At 40.1% G+C, this 15,657-nt stretch overlaps 1 protein-coding gene across 1 annotated transcript; it reads right to left on the minus strand.

Annotated features, from left to right (window-relative positions):
• Positions 1 to 1,383: 1,383 nt before the first annotated feature.
• Positions 1,384 to 15,268, minus strand: LOC128305930 (toll-like receptor 3). The gene is made up of 4 exons (XM_053043572.1): positions 14,781 to 15,268; positions 6,451 to 7,061; positions 3,983 to 4,367; positions 1,384 to 2,626 (listed from the first exon to the last, which is right to left on the minus strand). The coding sequence occupies exons 1-4, from the start codon at positions 15,266 to 15,268 to the stop codon at positions 1,384 to 1,386; spliced, it is 2,727 nt and encodes a 908-aa protein (XP_052899532.1).
• Between the last annotated feature and the right edge of the window lie 389 nt (positions 15,269 to 15,657).

Genomic DNA, 15,657 nt, shown 5'->3' on the forward strand with positions numbered 1-15,657 from the left:
AACGAAGCATTCTCTGCCGTAAAGTACAGCGAGTGTATTCTGTTTCTGGTCAGATCTAAAATTATCAACCTTGGTAACTTGGCAATAACGTGCAAATTGATCGCTTGAATATGCGAGTGACTGATTGTGAGCGTGTTCAAATTTTTGAGTTCTTGTATGGACTTGGGCAGATGGGACAGTTTGCTGTGTTTGATCCTTAGATGCGCTAGAGTACAATTTCTCCCGAACAGTATCGAGCTGAGATGTGTGTTTCTGAACTCTACTGTATGAAGCGTTGAACCATTTTCCAACACGAAATTGTGTATAGGGGACGTTAACACGGTGAGTGAAGTGTACATGTCTTTCCGCGATGATTCAAAGATGTCGAACAGCCTGCTGGTAGTCGACGATACCAAAAGATTATGAATCTCCAACGATCCGTGCGTATTTGGAATATGGCGCAAAATAAACGTTTTTTCCTCACGTGGTTTCCAGTTCCAAATTTCACATATATAGTCTGGGTCACATTTTAAATTTAGTCCCACGCATGTTCGGTATAGTGTTGACAACAAGAAAACACTGCAACGAGTAATTTGGATGAAAAATGTCACACAAGAATATCCTCACAAACGTACACACCTTACGATGATTGTCGTTCTTGCAAAGATCATTCTGTCCAGATTAATGAAACAAGACACGGTTTCGAATAGTGAACTGATTGTTGAGTGCCTTCGATATAGTTTTATAGTACCTTTAAGTATGCAAGGTAGCGACCGTTTTGTATCTGTATACAAAAGGATTCTTAGAAACGTTTAACTTCATGGACGAAATTGTATAATAGTGACACCGGTGTATGTATAATTTAATTCGTAAACTCGAAGCTCGTTAGTTCTTGGCTTTCAATGATGATTTCCTGGAAAATGAAACAAATCCATCGCGCATTGACATATTTAAAGAATTATAGTCTTAATGGTAACAACTGTGATACAGCGTTTGATATTAAACACCCTACTCATATACTGATCGTCGATGTCGATTACCTTTTCAGGTCTTCAGATACTGATCGTCGATGTCGATTACCTGTGATGATGATAATTTTTTTCGATTAAATCAGTTTTATGCTTTATAGCATTAGCAGTGGTACATGCGTTTGAAAACGTTAGTTTGGAAACTAACAAAAACAACACAACCAAACAAAATTGAAACATGATGTGACACTGGCGCATAAGTCACAAATTATCAACTGTTACCAAGCTAATTAAAACAACATATCTTTAGACTCTTTAATCTTATAAAACAAAAACTATTTTGCAACAAAGCGGATATTATGCGACTTTTTTTATTTCGTAAGGAATCTTTGCTAGAAGCACATATAATATTATATTAAGTTTTGATAGTGTGGAGTTAACTTCTAGCGCAAAGCTGGTTTTTATTTACTATGCAAGACAGATTTGCTCTAATTTCATAGCCATATGTGTCACCAAAACTGCAATCCAATGGATTTCCCGCCATATCCAGCTTCGTGAGATTTTTGGAAATTTGTTCCCAATCTACATTGCTGATGCAGTTCAAGGAGACGTCTATGTAGATGTTCTTGTTGGGAACATACGGTATTTCCAAGCGTCTTAATTTGTTGATACCTAAATTTAAAACAGTCATTTTCATTGGGATAGTAGTCTCGTTCAGCACGAAGTGCGTTAGTTTGTTGTTTTTTAAGGACAGAGTCTGTAAGTTCTTAAAATGTCCGAATACGAATAACACATCCAAGCCGAATTGATTGTTGTCAAAATCTAAGTGAGAAACATTCACTAATGTCTGTTCTATACACCTTGGCAGTGAGAGAAAGAGATTATCGTGTGCTATAAGATTATATAAATTTGGAACGTTCCACTTGCAACAGTCTATCTTGAGTAGTCTGTTAAACGACAGATCGAGTAATTTCATACTGCTGGACACTAATGATCCCGTCATTACACTCATGAGATTGTGTGATAGATCGATATTTTCGAGATACTTCATCGCGTTGAATATGTCCATGTTGATGCTTCTCAGTTTGTTTTCCCGTAAGAACACTTCAGCCAGCGTCGGAAACGAAGCACTCTCCACCGTACAGTACAAGGAGTGTATTCTGTTTCTGGTCAGATCTAGCATCGTCAACTTTGGTAACTTGGCAATAACGTTCAAATTGATCGCTTGAATTAGCGAGTGACTTATTGTGAGCCAGTTCAGATCTTTGAGTTCTTGTATGGAGTTGGGCAAATGGGACAGTTTGCTGTGTTTGATCCTTAGTTGCGCTAGAGTACAATTTTTCCCGAACAGTATCGAGCTAAGGTGTGTGTTTTCAAACTCCACTGAATAGAAAGTTCCACCATTCTCCAACACGAAATTGCGTATAGGGGACTTTTTCATGATGAGTGAAGTGTACATGTCTTTCCGCGATGATTCAAAGATGTCGAACAGCTTGCTGGTAGTTGACGATATCAAAAGATTATGAATCTCCAATGCTCCATGTTCGTTCGGGATGTGATCTAAGACAAACGTTCCTTCCTCACTCGGGTTCCAATTCCGTATTGTACATGCAAAGTCAGCGTCACAACTAAAACTTAGTGCCGTGCATGTTTGGAAAAGTGTTGACCACAGGAAAACACTGCAACGAGTTAGTTCTATGAAAAATGTCACAACAGAACAGCGTTCCAACACACCTTACAACGACTTTCGTACAGTCTAAATTCATGTTATACCGACTATTGTTAGCATTGACTATTGACACGATTAGCATTCGCTATGCACAATGAACTGATTGACAAGGACGTTCGACAAAGTTTTATAACCATACGGTTGCTTAGGATAATAATGCACTAACAACTAGAAGAGTATATAAAAAGATTGCCATGCGCAATCATTGTTTTAATCTACATTAAAACAACTGATATGATTAAGGTCAAATTATATATCCATTTACCAACCTGCATGTGTGCTAGGCAGTGTTCGTGGCGTATCAGAGAGCGAATGTTGCTTACCGATTGTCTACACCGACCGCAGGGTGGAAGAATGTTACATTATACAGTCAATCTTCATTAGTTGGGATGTAAATGTGTGCCAACTAGTGTTAACGCACACGATACTTAAGTTGTCACTACAATTATCAAAATCGAGAATTGAACCGTCTCGTATCGGCAAAAATCGTTTATAGGTGCCCCATGCAGACCATCGGTTAGAAAAGTTAAGCTTTATGGTATAAATTATATATCAAATACACTCACTTCACTCGAAGTAAACCTCTTTTGCTAGATGAAAGCAGCTCCATTACACGTCCAACTGTATTGAGAAGTTGAAGAACTCATTGTAGCGTCGCATCGCGGACAATGTATTGGATGCGTTGTGACTGAAATTGTGTAACGCATAGGGAATCCTACCCTAACTCATACGATGTTTGCAATTAGAGTAAAATGAAGTAGTTACAGTTTCTACACAGTTCTTTTCAGGTATTGCGAAGATTTTGCCTCGCCTACATGCTTTCGATGTATGTCTTGCATATTACTAGCATTTTATTTCCATAATACATTATATTTGACATCCTTTGCATTTATAATTGTTTTTCACTATACACAGTGGGTTCTTTTTATCACTCCTTTGTCCTGTGTTCCTTCTCCTGTCTCAACTACACTTTAATAGGTTGCATGACCACGAAGGTTGACGTTGATACTGAGGTCATCGATTGCGACTTGATCTCTAGTTTGTGTTATCCGGATTGAGTTATGAAATCCATCATCACTCAGCTTGCCCCATCGGATTGCCCAACAATATACTCGTCAGCTTGCTATAGTTCTATAGAGAGCCAAAATATAATGATTTTTTAAATGCGATATTCATTCCATTTGCAAACCACATATGAACGTGTCAACCAGCAACAACCCTAGGTGTACAAAACCTCCATTCGTTAGTCATGAATTTTTATAGTCCGTCTAGAAACGTCCCAAATGTGATAAAAAATAGTATATACCGTATCGAGCTAAGGTGTGTGTTTTCAAACTCCACTGAATAGAAAGTTCCACCATTCTCCAACACGAAATTGCGTATAGGGGACTTTTTCATGATGAGTGAAGTGTACATGTCTTTCCGCGATGATTCAAAGATGTCGAACAGCTTGCTGGTAGTTGACGATATCAAAAGATTATGAATCTCCAATGCTCCATGTTCGTTCGGGATGTGATCTAAGACAAACGTTCCTTCCTCACTCGGGTTCCAATTCCGTATTGTACATGCAAAGTCAGCGTCACAACTAAAACTTAGTGCCGTGCATGTTTGGAAAAGTGTTGACCACAGGAAAACACTGCAACGAGTTAGTTCTATGAAAAATGTCACAACAGAACAGCGTTCCAACACACCTTACAACGACTTTCGTACAGTCTAAATTCATGTTATACCGACTATTGTTAGCATTGACTATTGACACGATTAGCATTCGCTATGCACAATGAACTGATTGACAAGGACGTTCGACAAAGTTTTATAACCATACGGTTGCTTAGGATAATAATGCACTAACAACTAGAAGAGTATATAAAAAGATTGCCATGCGCAATCATTGTTTTAATCTACATTAAAACAACTGATATGATTAAGGTCAAATTATATATCCATTTACCAACCTGCATGTGTGCTAGGCAGTGTTCGTGGCGTATCAGAGAGCGAATGTTGCTTACCGATTGTCTACACCGACCGCAGGGTGGAAGAATGTTACATTATACAGTCAATCTTCATTAGTTGGGATGTAAATGTGTGCCAACTAGTGTTAACGCACACGATACTTAAGTTGTCACTACAATTATCAAAATCGAGAATTGAACCGTCTCGTATCGGCAAAAATCGTTTATAGGTGCCCCATGCAGACCATCGGTTAGAAAAGTTAAGCTTTATGGTATAAATTATATATCAAATACACTCACTTCACTCGAAGTAAACCTCTTTTGCTAGATGAAAGCAGCTCCATTACACGTCCAACTGTATTGAGAAGTTGAAGAACTCATTGTAGCGTCGCATCGCGGACAATGTATTGGATGCGTTGTGACTGAAATTGTGTAACGCATAGGGAATCCTACCCTAACTCATACGATGTTTGCAATTAGAGTAAAATGAAGTAGTTACAGTTTCTACACAGTTCTTTTCAGGTATTGCGAAGATTTTGCCTCGCCTACATGCTTTCGATGTATGTCTTGCATATTACTAGCATTTTATTTCCATAATACATTATATTTGACATCCTTTGCATTTATAATTGTTTTTCACTATACACAGTGGGTTCTTTTTATCACTCCTTTGTCCTGTGTTCCTTCTCCTGTCTCAACTACACTTTAATAGGTTGCATGACCACGAAGGTTGACGTTGATACTGAGGTCATCGATTGCGACTTGATCTCTAGTTTGTGTTATCCGGATTGAGTTATGAAATCCATCATCACTCAGCTTGCCCCATCGGATTGCCCAACAATATACTCGTCAGCTTGCTATAGTTCTATAGAGAGCCAAAATATAATGATTTTTTAAATGCGATATTCATTCCATTTGCAAACCACATATGAACGTGTCAACCAGCAACAACCCTAGGTGTACAAAACCTCCATTCGTTAGTCATGAATTTTTATAGTCCGTCTAGAAACGTCCCAAATGTGATAAAAAATAGTATATACCGTCTGGTAGTTACTCATAAACTTTTCGCATTCAAGCTAATAATTAACTACGCTTTTAGGAAGCAACCTACAAAACAGAGGATTTCATGAGTTAACAATTTATTTGTAAAGTCACATGATTGTTGTGTAAGTACAAATGGTCTATATTTCAATAGAGCAAATAATATACAGACATTCGTGATAACAACAACTATTAATACTACGAACTCTGTCTCGGAAACCTTTGCTAGAAAACAAATACTGCATTATGTTACGATAGCAGTTCATACTTTCAAATAATATTTTGTACAGTTAACTTCAAGCACAAAGCTGGTTTTTATTTTCTATGCAAGAGAGATTTGCTCTAATTTCATAGCCATATGTGTCACCAAAACTGCAATCCAATGGATTTCCTCCCATATCCAACTTCGTGAGATTTTTGGACATTTTGTCCCAATCTATATTGCTGATGCAGTTCAAGGAGACGTCTATGAAAGTGTTCTTGTTGGGAACATACGGTATTTCCAACCATGTTAATTTGTTTTTACTCAAATTCAACACTTTCATTTTCATTGGGATAGTAGTCTCGTTCAGCACGAAGTGCGTTAGTTTGTTGTTTTTTAGTATCAGAGTTTGTAAATTCTTAAATCTTCCAAATACGAATAGCTCATCTGGATCGAGTTGATTGTTGGAAAAATCTAAGTGAGAAACATTCGCTAATGTCTGTTCTATACACCTTGGCAGTGAGAGAAAGAGATTATCATTGGCGTGTAGATGACGCAAATTTGGAACATTCCACTTACAATTGTCTATCTTAAGTATTCTGTTAAACGACAGATCGATATTTTCCAATGCACTAGACACTAATGATCCCGACACAGCACTTATGCGGTTGTGCGACAGTTCAATATATCCTAGAGAGTTCATTGCATTAAATATGTCCATGTTGATGCTTCTTAGTTTGTTTTCCCGTAAGAACACATAAGCCAGCGTCGGAAACGAAGCATTCTCTGCCGTAAAGTACAGCGAGTGTATTCTGTTTCTGGTCAGATCTAGCATCGACAACTTTGGTAACTTGGCAATAACGTTCAAATTGATCGCTTGAATTAGCGAGTGCCTGATTGTAAGCGTGTTCAAATTTTTGAGTTCTTGTATGGAATTGGGCAGATGGGACAGTTTGCTGTGTTTGATCCTTAGATGCGCTAGAGTACAATTTTTCCCGAACAGTATCGAGCTGAGGTGTGTTTTTTCAAACTCCACTGAATGGAGAGTTCCACCATTTTCCAACACGAAATTGCGTATAGCGGACTTTTTCATGATGAGTGAAGTGTCCATGTCTTTCCGCGATGATTCAAAGATGTCGAACAGCTTGCTGGTAGTCGACGATACCAAGAGATTGTGCATCTCCAATGTGCTGTGAGTGTTCGGGATGTGATTTAAGACAAACGTTCCTTCCTCACTTGGGTTCCAGTTCCGTATTGTACATGCAAAGTCAGCGTCACAACTAAAACTTAGTGCCGTGCATGTTTGGAAAAGTGTTGACCACAGGAAAACACTGCAACGAGTTAGTTCTATGAAAAATGTCACAACAGAACAGCGTTCCAACACACCTTACAACGACTTTCGTACAGTCTAAATTCATGTTATACCGACTATTGTGTTAAGACACGATTAGCATTCGCTATGCACAATGAACTGATTGACATGGACGTTCGGCGTAGTTTGAAAGGCCCAAAAATAATTCACTCATAGCTTTTGTGGTTTATTGTTTGTATGTCATGTGTGAATAATAATTCTTCTTTATACATTAAGGCCGGCTCGGTCGTATTGTTATGAGTGAATTATTACGATGTACAATGAAATAACCGCATAATAACCGTATAATTCTCACATTACTATAATAAAGGCCAAATTATAAATCTACTTACTACCACACTTTCCATGCACCACCGATCGGCGCTTAGCTTGTTCCCTGATTGAAGCAATGTTTTGTATGTTTTCAATAACTTGTGTCATTTTTATTGTTAACTGATGCAGTTAAAGCACGGCAAAACATGGAAAAACAACGTTAAACGGGAAACATGGAAAAACATGCTAAACGTGAAAAAAGAAGAACGTGTATTTTACGATCTTTAAATATTTTCCCAATGAAAGCTGATCTATAGTATAACATTACGTTCAACAGCTTGCGTTTTAAAACCTTCTAAAATGCAGTTATTTAATAATTTAAACAGACATTTATGCGACCTTGATTGAGCTTGAAGAATTTGAAGTTTGTCTATTTCATATCTTGATATTTTATGACACATTGCATCTAAGCACCCGATGGGACTTCTTTGCTAGCCAGTATTAATCATACTTCGTTTGGCTCTGACTAATCGAACACAATGTAGTTTGGCAAAGAAATCACTTTCAGTGAATAACATTGATCGATTCAGCTACAGCGGCTTGTACTCAGTTCAGTTCCCGCTTACTCACCCTTGGAAATGATTGCGTAATGCATACACATACCCTTGCTGGTATCCGTTTGCTAATCATACCGTCATCGACCTTTGTGCTCGATACTGCAATTTTATAACAACGCGCCCGCTACATGCCGGACGCGAATGAAAACTTGGTGAAAACTTTCCAACTCTCACTCTAGCCGCATTGATTTGTGCACAGTTCAAGCAGTTGCCTGCAGGTACCTTAAAGTCCGTCCAGCATGGGTCAGAAGTGGCTCGTTCCAAGCAAGCTTTTCCCCGTCGACGATAATGAAAAGTGGCGAGAAGTGTTGTGTTGTGGTGAGTTTGTGCGAACCCACCCTATAAATAGAACCGAGTTCCCCTTGACATCTATACGAACTGTGCTAATACCACCGTTAACATTTCCACGCGGTTTTACTATCAACGCGTGTGGGAACGTGAGGCGAGAATGGATGCAGTGAGAACCTCAGGAAGGAGTAACCGCACTCCGTCGTAATCGGATGGATTCGGTTGGTATGGTATCGAGTTGGGTTCGCGTGACCAGGAAGAATTTGCCGAGTGCCGCCCCAACCACGAGAGTCACGAGGTCAACAGACCGTCCGACTCGTAGTGGCCTGTACCTTGGCATTCGATAGTGTTCCATTTCTGTCATCTCTTTAGCAAACCGGCACGGGAGCGACATCGAAAGCACTCGACCCGAGGTAAGAACGCATAAAGTTTGACCGTAACTTCCAACCACAGAAAAGAGGAACAGAGCAACTTTCCGTACGCGTAATCATGTTAATGGTGGGGAATTGACCTATTTTTTGTACGCGTCAGCTAACACATTAAAGACGCTTTGGCGATAAAAATCCTGAGGGATTTGCGCCTCTCGAACACAACAAAAACCCGGCGAAAGGTGTAAGACCCATTACAGACCTCAAGGGGACACTATGTAATGGCAAAGGAAAAGCTGGTGAGTTTTCGATTGATTTCCTTCCAAACGCACACTACAGAAGCAGATAACGATGAAGCATTTTGAAAAGCGCAAACGGCACTCAAAATGAAGTGATTTATGTGACTGAACGATGAGATTGTTTACCAAATTGAATAATCACCATCACATGTTCGTGCTGGGCAGCATTAGTCCATTTTCCGCGAGGCGAGGATGAACAAGGCTCATGAATAATGAAACCAACGGGCGCAGAAAGATTGGTGGGGCGTGTTTACGGAAGTACGCCATGATTTACCACGCAAACGTCATGAATGAGCATCCAAAGCGCTGTTGCAAGCGAACCGTTCTGTTCGCAAGCTTTCTCCAGACTGCTTTTATCTTATGCGATTAGATTATGCTAAACTTATTCACCAGTAAAGCAGCGTTACTCGCTTGCAAAACTGAACCCCAACACAAAGAAGGAAATGATTGGCTCGGCGATCGGCGATTTATTGCTTGCGGTTATAATAAAACAGCCTAAAGCGTTCGAGGTAACGAAATACCAATGGCAGCACACATATCTTTGCCCACTTTCGCATTTCGTTTATTATAATCACCTTTCCACCTTCTAACATCAAACACAATCGATCGCAATTCGCTAACGAACCGCTTTGTTTGTTTATTTTGTTTTTCTTCCATTTTCCTTTCGCAACTTGCACTGGCGCGGTTATTCTGGTAGTAACGCTGTTAGGAAGTACAATAAACTGGACGCATAAATATCGACGAGCGAAAATTGATATCCTTTGCCGAAAGCAAGCGTACGGCCATGCAATAAATATAGCGAGAAAATTCGCACAAAACCGCGGGCTGCGAAACAATAGCGATAACCATTAGCATTACTCTTACACACAGTGCGTATCTAAGGATGGCGAAAGGGCACTGGGAAGTGTTGGAAATGTGCAGCAGAAACCCATCATTTTCTTCTCTCCAATTTTATTAAAATTATGTATTTCTTCTCGTGCGAGGCTCGTATTTCAGTTGAGCGGTTGAATACGCGGACGATCCTGAATTGAATAGCATCTCGAACAGTGATTCGTAACCAGTGCTCGGTTATCGGTTATGGTACGTAGTAAAAATGATTGAATTTAATTGTTACCTCGTAACATTAGGCTTTGTGATTACGTTAAGAAAAGATGAGGATGAGTTCCACATCTTACCCCGACAATGGCTTGAGAGGGACGAACTTTTATCTAGGACATTTAAAACACTTGAAAATACATTATCAGGAAACTAAAGGAACTCTTTTCCCCAGAGAAGACAAAAAGGATCCTACCTACGTTTATAATGCCTTGCCTGTAGGTTGGTCTATAATGACTTGCCTTCTGCAGTCGATGAAATAGTATATCCGGCAATTGATCGTTCAACTTGGCCTTTAAAAAGCCAATGCTTACATGTCAAAACCCGAAAATTACCCGTTAAATTAACTAATTTTGGTTGGCTGGACAGAGTCTCGACTAATTCCAGATTCTTTTCAAGTTAAACTGGAATACGTGAAAGTGGATGTATAATCCCATTCGTAAATTGTTCTTGAAATGATGTGATGTGTAAATTAAGTTATATTGGATGATAAGTTTAAAGGTTCAGAAGATGAGTATTCAATAATAAGTTTAAATGGAGTCAGTTTATATAAGGGACTTTATACTCCTTGCTCTATTATTTTGTAAATGATATTGATAATTCCCACTAGACTATTAGCGGACGGTGCTGCCCATGATGATAGGACCACTTAAGTAAAATGCTCAGCACCATTGCTTCTGATAAGCAAACTATTTACTTCACAAAACCATCAACAAAATACATTTCAAGCGCACAAAACAAATGATAGAAAACAGGAATCAAAGGAAAAGTTCCATTTTCTAGCCCACCTTCCCGCAACAAGCGAACCCATAGATGCAATGCCAAAGCGTGTGAATGCATAGCTCTGCATGGTCTCTTATTCCATTTTTTGATTGTTTATTTGCATGCACACAGTCCCACAATTTTTGCAGCGAACCGTAAAGTCGAAAATTGAATTTTCCTCAGATGCAAATTGTCCACCCAGTATGGCTTTAATGCGATGCTCTATGATTTCTTGCGCATTAAATAAAAGAACACGTGATTTTGCCTGTCGTTGATGTCGCTGTGCGTCCACTCTGGTTTTATTTCCACCTGTCACTGAACTGTCAAATTTTAGCTTGACTGACAGTTATGTTACGTTTGCGTTTATATGCTATGTTTGGTTGCTGGAGTTTAACCGCTACATCTACTCCCCCCTGGGGGATCGGAGATTGAATGTTACCTTTTTCGAAGGATTTGATGTTATCAACTCCATTTTGTATGCTGGCTTTAGTCGATCAATGCTTACCGACGTATTCTTTCCTTTCATATCCAATATGAAATATTTTCTAAGCCTTTTGAGGACTGTATAAGGTCCTTCATAAGGAGGTTGTAGTCCTGTTTTTACCCTATCAATTCTAACATAAACTTGCTTGCATGAGCTTAAATCATTATGCACGTAACTGTTTGCAGTGGATTGTCTTGGTACAGAAGGGGATATGGATTTAAAAGCGTTTCTAAGACGGCTCACAAAATCGCTTATGTCTGTTGGTTCTTTTCCTGGTGGAGCGAAAAAATCAGCTGGCAACCTAAGACTTTGACCGTAGACTAACTCTGCTGGAGAAAATCCTGAGTCTTCTTTAACGCATGATCGTATGCCTAGCATCACTAACGGTAGTTTTTCGGTCCATTTATCAGACATATCGTTTGCCATAAGCGCACTTTTTAAATGGCGGTGAAACCTCTCCACCATGCCATTCGCTTGAGGATGGTATGCTGTTGTTTTACAATGATTGCTGCCTAATAGCTTTGCTAGTTCTGTAAATAGTTTAGATTGAAACTGTGTTCCTCTATCTGTAGTAATGATAAGAGGGCATCCGAATCTAGCTATATATTGTGTTACAAATGTTTTTGCGACTGTTTCGGCAGTTATATCTGTTAGAGGAATTGCTTCTGGCCATCTGGTATACCGATCTATTATTGTTAACAGGTAAGTGAAGTTATCTGATGGAGGAAGAGGTCCTACTATGTCTAAGTGTACATGATCAAATCTTCCTTTCGGTATATCGATTTCTTGGAACGGAGAACGGGTGTGTCTGGTTACTTTCGCGATTTGGCACCTTTCACAGGCTTTACACCATGAGTTAATGTTTTTGTTCATTGCGGGCCAAAAATATTTAGAAGAAATTAACTTCCTCGAAGCTCTATTTCCAGGATGGGAAAAACCATGTAATTTACAGAAAAGATTGAACCTTAATTCTTCTGGTATGTATAGGCGATTAGTACCAGTTGAACCTTCAAAATATAATTCTCGATTATTAATGAAAACTTTTTCTAATCTATACTTTGAGTTAGATGGTTGGTTTTGAATTAGGTATTTTAGTTCCTTATCCGTTCCTTGGGATGTGGCCAGAGTGTCATAATCGAATGCTTCCGCACTGTTGGTGTCTCCAATTCTTGACATCGTGTCCGCGACGATGTTGCTTTGTCCCTTCAGGTACCTAATGTCAGTAGTGAATTGAGCTATATAATCCATGTGTCTGGATTGGCGTGGAGACTTTTCAGATTTTGTGGTAAAAGCAGTTGTAAGGGGCTTATGGTCTGTTAGGACAGAGAATTCTCTCCCTTCGACGAAGTACCGGAAGTGTTTTATAGATAAGAAAATTGCTAAGAGCTCCTTGTCGAATGTGGAATATTTACGTTCGGCTTCTGAAAGTTGCTTTGAAAAGAATGCTAATGGTTCCCATGCATTATTGTGCCATTGTTGCAATACTGCTCCTACTGCAACGTTCGAAGCGTCAGTAGTAATATTGTACAGAGTGTTGCTTCTCGGATGATGCAGCAACACGGTTTCAGCTATCTCTGACTTAAGCTTTTCAAAAGCAGCGTCACATTCGGGTGACCAAAACCACTGTTCTGTTTGATTTTTTGAACAGTTAGCCATTAGCTGATATAATGGTTTTGTAATTTCGGCAATGCGTGGGATGAAACGGTGGTAGAAGTTTACCATTCCTACGAATCGCTGAAGTTGTTTTAGGCTTGTGGGCTGTGGAAAATTGCTGATAACTTCAACTCTTTCCGGGGCTGGAGCTATGCCATCTTTAGAAATGATGTGTCCCAAGAATTCTATCTCAGGCACTCCTAAAACACATTTCGATGGTTTTAGTTTGATGTCAAATTCATCTAAGCGCCTTAACACTTGGGAGAGATGTTCTCTATGCTGTTCGGGAGAACTGCTTCCTATGAGGATATCGTCTATGTAGACGTAGACAAATGTTAAATCCTGGAAAATTGAATCCATAAATCTTTGGAAAGTGGCACCAGCATTTCTAAGCCCAAAAGGCATTCTTAAAAACTCGTATAACCCAAACGGTGTTGTTATTGCCGTTTTGTGCACGTCTCCTGGAGCTACTGGTATAATGTGATAAGCTCGGACAATATCCAACTTAGAAAAAATGTTACAGTTTTCTAAGTGCATCGAAAAATTTTGAACGTGGGGAATAGGATATCGGTCAGGAATTGTTGCAGCGTTCAATCTGCGATAATCGCCACAAGGGCGCCAATCGGTATCATTCTTTGCAACCATGTGTAACGGTGAGGACACAGGTGATGAAGATTGTTGACAAATCCCTAGTTCTATCATATGTTGAAATTCGGAAAGGGCTGCATTATGTCGAACTGGATCTAATCTTCTAGGCTTGGAAACTGGTAGCTGACCTTTGGTATGAATATGGTGAACTATGTTGTGCCTTACAGGTTTGTTGTAATTAGGAGACTCTGTCAAAGATGGAAAATTATCCAAAAGGTTTGAGAAACTACTATTAATGACAAATAGTTTGGGACTGGGTGTTTCGACTGTGGCAATGCGTGCCGTAACTTCCAAGTTTGTTAATGAGTCGATTAACTTTTTGTTTTTTATATCCACTAGCAATCCGTATTTTTTCAAAAAATCGGCGCCTATGATTGGGTGGTTAACAGCTGCAAGAATAAAAGTATGAGGATATACGCGACGAAGACCTAATGAGACCTGAAGCAACTTAACACCGTAAACAGCAATGGATGATCCGTTGGCGGCGATAAGGCTATCACTGGATTTCGTCATTTTTCCGAAAATGTTGTTAGGGATGACAGATACTTCTGCACCACTGTCAATCAGAAAAGTTAACTTGGACATGTTGTCGAAAACAAAAAGACGGCAAGTTTCTAGGGAGCCACACTCAGACCCTGCCATATCTGGTAACCCTACTCGTTTTTTGGCACTTTTGGTTTAAAATTGCATGGTGGAACACACTTTGTAGCTGCGTTACCGAACCGTGTATGGTACCAACATTTGAGGTTAGGAGTCTTTGATCAATTTCGACCACGAGAAACATTACGATCACGACAACTCGATCGACCACGAGAACGTCCGCGATCGCGCGATAGAGCTAATTTCTGAATCTGATTCTTGAGCTCCATTATTTCATCACGGAGAGATGCTACTTCATGGCTCGAAGAATTTCCCGAAAACCCAGCACACTCGTTCACCGTGGTTCCTTTTGAAGCTTCCCAAATCCTATCTGCTATTTCTACTATTTCACGCATTGGACGCTCGCCTAAAGATATTACCGCAATTTCGATTGCCTTCGGCAATCGACCTAACCACAAACGCTTTACCAACCTTTCCGATACATCGGTCGACGATCCTGCTAGTTGCGTCATTCGGCGATGGAACTCTGATGGGCTAGAGTCCCCTATTTCTGCGTTGTACAGCAGCTTCCCTATGCGTTGTTCTTCGCTGGCCGAGAGTCTGGTCATCAGTGCATGTTTTAAACTGGTGTACCGATTTTCCTCCGGTGGCGAGCGGATGACATCTATAACTTTATCCAACGCGTCGGGAGTTAAGGACGCAAGAAGATGGGCGTACTTGGTGTTTTCCGACCGAATGTACGTAAGGTCGAACTGCGCCTCCGCCTGGATGAACCAACTGTCGGGTGCGTTCATCCAGAATCCAGGGAGTTTGAGCGAACATACTTCCGGATACGACTGCATCGTCGGAGCATTCTGTGGTGGCGGAATATACGGTGGTGTTAGCAATTGAATGTGCTGCGGAGGTGCTGCACCCGCTGCTGGTGGTGGCAGGTTCTCGTCGCTGGGCATCACTGGCATCACTAGGCTGGTAATAGGATCCAATAGGATCACAGCAGGATCGAAATCACAATCGGTGAGAGGATGACGCCGTTGCCACGTGGGTTAGCTTTTGCTAACAAAATGGCGGACTCAGAATAATGTGTGAATCACGATGCGACAGCGATGAATAGCGAATAGCTTCTCGGAAAAAGGTCCGATGAATTAGAACTTTCCTTCCGCAGGCAGGCGATCACGTCGGGGTCACCAATAATGCGATGCTCTATGATTTCTTGCGCATTAAATAAAAGAACACGTGATTTTGCCTGTCGTTGATGTCGCTGTGCGTCCACTCTGGTTTTATTTCCACCTGTCACTGAACTGTCAAATTTTAGCTTGACTGACAGTTATGTTACGTTTGCGTTTATATG

This window comes from Anopheles moucheti, chromosome 3, assembly GCF_943734755.1.
Source record: "Anopheles moucheti chromosome 3, idAnoMoucSN_F20_07, whole genome shotgun sequence".
Lineage (NCBI taxonomy): Eukaryota > Metazoa > Arthropoda > Insecta > Diptera > Culicidae > Anopheles > Anopheles moucheti.

Excerpts from the sequence above, each read along its gene's own strand:
- LOC128305930 (XM_053043572.1), bottom strand. The coding sequence starts at position 15,268 with ATGCCAGTGATGCCCAGCGACGAGAACCTGCCACCACCAGCAGCGGGT. Across the intron at positions 7,062-14,780 it reads TCGACCGATGTATCGGAAAG|CACATTGGAGATGCACAATC; the intron begins GTTGGTAAAGCG and ends GAACACTCACAG. Across the intron at positions 2,627-3,982 it reads ACACACCTTAGCTCGATACG|TGTTTTCCTGTGGTCAACAC; the intron begins GTATATACTATT and ends AACTCGTTGCAG.